Raw genomic sequence first — 5,842 nt, 5'->3', positions numbered from 1 at the left:
TCCACAGCTATTATGGCACTCAAATCCAAATGGAAAACAAAACGGATTCCTTTGCAGCTCAAACCAGTACAATGGGGTAATCTCAGGTCTCCCAAGTATGAAATGGAAGCTATTGTTACGGTATGATGTTACACAGACCTCAAACCTTCCACAAGTCTGGGCTTAAAAGCTATTGTTGAACCATCACTAACTAGCTACATTTCCATGCGTGGTCATACCACAAACAAAACGGCGGGGTTGGGTCACTGACCATGTCTAGCTTTAGACAAGGTTTTCATCAAACCTTTCACTATCTTCCAAAACCATAACACATTCATCACGTGGTCATACCACAAACAAAACGGCGGGGGTGGGGCACTGACCATGTCTAGCTTTAGACAAGGGTTTCATCAAACCTTTCACTATCTTCCAAAACCATAACACATTCATCACTGCCAATGTCCCAGGTATCACAAGAATGCTATAGAAGCCCAATGGAAATATTTGTTTGACCTGAAACAAAGGAATGTACGATATGAGGGAAAGAGAGACCAGCACCATGGTAATTTGTAACCCAAAAATTCATACAACCACTTGCCAAGATAATTGCACCATCCTGAATTTACACCATTTCATTATCAGCATATCACAAAATCACAGCCACTAAAATGCACAGAACAAAAGCAAATATTATAAGTATTCTGATGCCATGTCAATTCCAAAACTTGAATAGAACATGTCAAACAACCTGTTGGTTAACGAAAGCAAATATGATATGTATTCTGATGCCATGTCAATTCCAAACCTTGAATAAAACATGCTAAACAACATGCTACATCTATAACTGTTGGTCATTGAAACTCATATTGATAAGAGTCAAACTTAGATGCATCACTCACCTGATCAAAATGGATAAACATGTGGCTGAAGAAGAAGATGAACAAAAGAATCCTTGCAACCTGACCACATCAGCAGTTATTGTCACCATTATTGACCCACATTAAAGAGCAGTAAGAACAAATATGACACATGGTGACATTACAGAGCTATGTGGAAAAGATAAATGACAATCATTAAGTTTGGAAACCTGTCATGATTCAGTCCCAAACTCAATCATATCATCTTCTACTGTCTGTATTTATGATCTAACTATCAAAACAGAACCAATCCCCATATAGGAATGGCACACACTGGCCTCTTTAAGGGTCACCTTAACTAAATTGATGCCAAAAGGCTGCCAGAATGTTACTCTCTCTCAAAAAAAGAAGGCATAGGAGAAAAGGGCATTTCAAAGTAACATATTGAACTTGGAATCATGCAACTCATCATTTTCAAAAGGCATGCTCTTAATCATCCACCTTCGGTGCCTAAAATAAAATGGTGTTTCTCTCTTCCTTTTGACCTTAATGCTCCATTTATGGAGACAAACAAGTCATGGTCTATTCATTTTCGCATCAACACAAATTTGAACAAGTTTAACACTCAAATATCATGTTAAGTAGACTACAAGCAAAAGAAGGCAATCGTAATATCTAAAGTGATTAGCTGTACTCGCAAAATAAGTAATGAAGTATGAAATGAATTCCACATCACATGTGCATAACATACAAAAATTACTGCAAGACAACTGAAATAACCATGATTTTAATGTGTGTTAGTACCAGCCACCCCACGAACAATAGAACTCCATTCCAAACGTACAATTTAGAGCTCTTCTGACCAGCAACGTCCAAATACCTAAATTTGCATCCAGCAGATTAAGGAAGCTTTAAGAACCAAGTAATCATAAGGAAATTATGGAACACCTTCAAATGATAACCTTACCATCTCAAATTTACAAAGGGAGTTGTGATCTCAGAAAAGAGAACCATTAATATGTAAATCTGTGCTTGACCACTTAGGAGGGCGAGGATTATGGAGAACATGGATAGTCCATGGTGCAAAAGCTTATAGAAATGGAGCAGATCATTAGAAATTGGTTCTTATGAAATGCCACTGAAAATCAAAATCTCACACAAATAAAGAATATCAACATCATTAGCAAATTGTTTATAGGAACTAATAAAGAAAAAATCAAAGGGTATTCAAGTCGACTTGACTTCACAGGCAGGCAAGAGTGTTTGCCAATCTTGTTCAAACAAACAAATTATTGATAATAATGATACTTAAAACAGAAAATTTTGCTGTGAGTCTATTAAGGGTAGAAACCACACAATTCAATTCACAGTTCATAATATGTTTACTTATAATGACAGTCTCAAGAGGACTTCTCTTTTTCCTTATCTTTTGCTTGTTTGTTGGAAAACGAATAGACAGGCTCAAGGCTTGGAAAAAAAAAATTGATTAAAATGTTCATCCACCATGGACTCTTTATACTTACATACTCCATACCACCTAATGCTGGAAAATGAAATAGAATCATTGCCAGATCTGACAGAAAATAGCCAACGGATATCTGCACAAAACCCAGTAAAAATGAATTAGGAAAGACAAACAAAAAATTCCTCTCAAGTTATCAGACATTACTGAAAATATGTAACCGATTCCTATATAAATGATGAGCTCATTGTTCCAAATACTTGATCAAATATGACAGTGTATATCGACAATTTTAGTAAATTAAACCTCTGCCAGATGATGTTTCCATACATATATTTCTAAGCCTTCACTCTGGGAGGATTGTAAATGGATAGCATTTTAAGCAATATATCAATACGATATGTTACAAAAGGATGGTTCTTCACTGAATTTAATATTGCAATGAATTGGACCCATGCACTTCAACTGAAAAAGAATCCTGTACACCATGTTAACTATTGATATATTTCTTAGACAAGAGAAAATTGGTCTCCCAGTGTATGATTGCTCTCTCAGCATGCAAATATTGTTCACAAGTACACATGTGCACATGAAATACTGAGAAAGCTGCTCATATTAGTCAATCCACATACGTAAGCAGTGTGTTATTCAAGATGCAGTTGAAACTATCAACTGACAGGATTCTAGCAGCGCAACAAACTTTCACTAACAAGTATAAATTTGAACTATCTAGATGCAGAAAATCAAAAACATTTAGTGGAAAAAGAAATCCAGCTTTACATCGGAGGCTCATGCAAACACAAATCAGGCATTGATGGAACATAGATATACCATAAAGTGATAACTAGTATGCTTGGAATGCAAAGAAATAATGTTCATCATGACCATTGGTGAATATGCGACAGCGAAGTCGATGTTCATAACGAAATGGAGACATGACAAATTAATTGCTAAAAGGGATAGAAATTATGAGAGATGAAAAATTAAACAAAGAAACCGTATAATAACTTTCAGCTTACCCCCAATGTGGAGTTCGATAAAGTAGAGGTTCTATTAATAACTAATTCATCTCTAGAATCCTCATAAAAAAGACCCGATAACAGCAGGAGGTACAGAGAAGCTGATGCAACAAAGAGAGCATGAAATGTCGAGAACCCTCTGTATCGTAAAGGCAATCAAAGTGAGTTTACGCCTCTAGAGAGCTTGAAAATAAAAAATAAAAAATAAAAATGAAGGATGAATGTGGAATGTGATTGTACCGGTTATTCCATTCAACTTTCTGCGCATCAGTGAGTTTCCCATAACCTTTGAAGTACAAACGGCTAACAAAAGCTGTTAATTTGTAAACCTTCATGGGAAAGATTGGAGTAAGTGAGTACAAATGATGCGAATAAATGCGAAGATTTGTTAAGCTAGCAACAGGAAACAAAATGCCAGTGCAGGGGAAATGAGATATAAAACCAACCGAACAAAATTACATGACTGATTTCCCATCTATCAAAAAGAATTTTACTTTACTGGACAAAAATGGGCTTGTAATACAAACCCTAGGTGGGGAAATGGTAACAAACAAATTAAAGTAGAAAATTGAAGAGGCACACTTACAATTCTGCAGGCAATGATGCCAGACAAGACGGAAGACAGCAGATGAAATTGTTTGGTTGCAGTGTCAAGTGCACAAGGAAAAGACAAGGCCGCCGCCATACTAGACTTGCTACTAGTCTTTCTGGATGGAAATATTTTATAAGAGATCAAAGACAGGCCACATGTCAGGCTAATCTAATCTGAAACTGAGTTGCCCAAATTATGACAAAAATTGAACATAAAAAATATGAGGTAGGCGATGTATAAATTGTATGGATATAATTAGACATAGATAATAATGTCGTCACATATTTTTTTTTGGGTCTTGTAATGGCGAAGGAAGTCAGGTAGTGAAGAAGAAGAAGAAGAAGAGACTAACAACTGGTACCCGCCTCTGTCTCCGCCATTAGCAGCATAATGTATTATTTTCTCCGCCCTCTTAAATGCTACTAATTGCTAATGCTATCTGTTTACTGTACTGCTACCACAATCAGACGCTTCGGTTTCGAATTGTTATAAAATTAAATGAACAGCTTTAGAATTATTTTATAATTCATATACCATCTTTTAGTCTTTCTTCTATCCAGACTCTATCACTATGTAGTACCGGAAAAAGGGAAAACTTTGGACGGAGCGGGGTCAAACAGATTACAAATATAGATGGAAGGCGAAAGACGATATTGGCTTTCTTCTCCGATTGCTTTCCTTGGGTGTGTGCGGATCGTGGAACCAACTGGATGGGTATGGCCCTTACGTAATACTTTGTGTGTTTATCTATTTGTTACGGAGGCCCAAGGGCTACCCCAAGATATGGCCTGATGATCAATATGCCCGCAAATATGATCACAAATTAATCATTATGCCACTACACTCAGAGTTCTGATCCCCTGATGAGGAGCAAGATAGACTAGAAATCAGCAGCGAAGGCAGAAGCAGAAAAAGTCCAAGCAGGAAGAGGATTTTCAGCAGCAGTAAGTCAGCAACAAGAGGCGGATTTGTTGTGGCAAACAGGGAGGGAGAAAGAGGAAATATCCTACAAAGAAAAGGAGAAGGAAAGTCCACTATGAGGTGACCATCGGTCAATGCAAGGTACCTGATAAAATGATCAACTCTATGGTATTTTCTGTATGTAACACAATGTTGTAGATTCCGAAGTTGTATTGATTAGGATACAGATGATCCTAATTCAATTATTTTCTTTGCTTTCACGGGGCATTAACTTTTCTAGTCATCACTAATCAGACAGCTTCAAATAACTCTTAAAATCTTAACCAATTTGGATAATTCACGCTTTAATATTCCTGGTTCACAGAGGAGCTATCAGCCCACAAAGGAGAATTGATAGAAGATCTGTAGTTTATATGCAAGAGGGAAAACTTGCTTGTAGAAGGCAGTCAAGTGTCAACATTCCCTTGATGATGAAGCAAACACATGAATATAGAAGATTTGATTAGCGAAAATAATTACAAATGTGATTCTTAAATTTAGGGTTTTATTTTTTGAAAAAACAAAATATATGAAAGCATAATAAAAATTAACATGTAATTTGAAATAAAACAATAAATCCAAAAAAAACCCTAGAAAAAATAAAAAAAATCCAAATAAAACTTTTAGGCATAATTCTGAGAAATCTAATAATCTAATAAAACTAATAATAAAATTACTTGAAAAATTTTAAGCCCATATCCTTATCCAAATAATCTTGTTTCCACAAGTTCAGTCCCTCTCATTGTTTACCTGAACTCAAATTATTGTAGATTGGAGTAATATAATAACAGAGGTGTCCTTATCAAAGAAACTTGCTAAACATGTAGTAGATACAATATTTTCTTTTCCTTAATAATATGCATTTAGCTTTGAAAGAATGATTAGGAATAAGATAGTCGATTCAGATTTTGTTGAGGCATAATAAGATTGTCAGGCCCTAAGCGCTAGGTGGTGGCAAGACTGTTAGCACCAG

The 5,842-nt window shown here is 35.9% G+C and overlaps 1 protein-coding gene across 1 annotated transcript; it reads right to left on the bottom strand.

Annotated features, from left to right (window-relative positions):
- Window positions 1–324: 324 nt before the first annotated feature.
- Window positions 325–5,115, bottom strand: LOC105137635 (TRAM, LAG1 and CLN8 (TLC) lipid-sensing domain containing protein). Its single transcript, XM_011043439.1, has 9 exons — window positions 4,191–5,115; window positions 3,904–4,024; window positions 3,558–3,646; window positions 3,318–3,456; window positions 2,360–2,434; window positions 1,804–1,925; window positions 1,641–1,716; window positions 879–938; window positions 325–492 (listed from the first exon to the last, which is right to left on the bottom strand). The coding sequence occupies exons 2-9, from the start codon at window positions 4,000–4,002 to the stop codon at window positions 325–327; spliced, it is 828 nt and encodes a 275-aa protein (XP_011041741.1). The 5' UTR covers window positions 4,003–4,024; window positions 4,191–5,115.
- Between the last annotated feature and the right edge of the window lie 727 nt (window positions 5,116–5,842).

The sequence above is a fragment of the Populus euphratica genome, unplaced genomic scaffold, assembly GCF_000495115.2.
Source record: "Populus euphratica unplaced genomic scaffold, PopEup_1.0 scaffold69.1, whole genome shotgun sequence".
Taxonomy (NCBI): domain Eukaryota; kingdom Viridiplantae; phylum Streptophyta; class Magnoliopsida; order Malpighiales; family Salicaceae; genus Populus; species Populus euphratica.
Note: the sequence above shows the minus strand (reverse complement) of the source record. Positions and strands in the feature narration are given on the sequence as shown.

Bases quoted from the DNA above. Each gene is read 5' to 3' on its own strand.
- LOC105137635 (XM_011043439.1), bottom strand. From the start codon at position 4,002: ATGGCGGCGGCCTTGTCTTTTCCTTGTGCACTTGACACTGCAACCAAA. The intron at 3,647-3,903 runs GTAAGTGTGCCT...TTTCCCATGAAG, and splicing joins GCATCATTGCCTGCAGAATT to GTTTACAAATTAACAGCTTT. The intron at 1,717-1,803 runs GTAAGGTTATCA...ATGCAAATTTAG, and splicing joins CCCTTTGTAAATTTGAGATG to GTATTTGGACGTTGCTGGTC.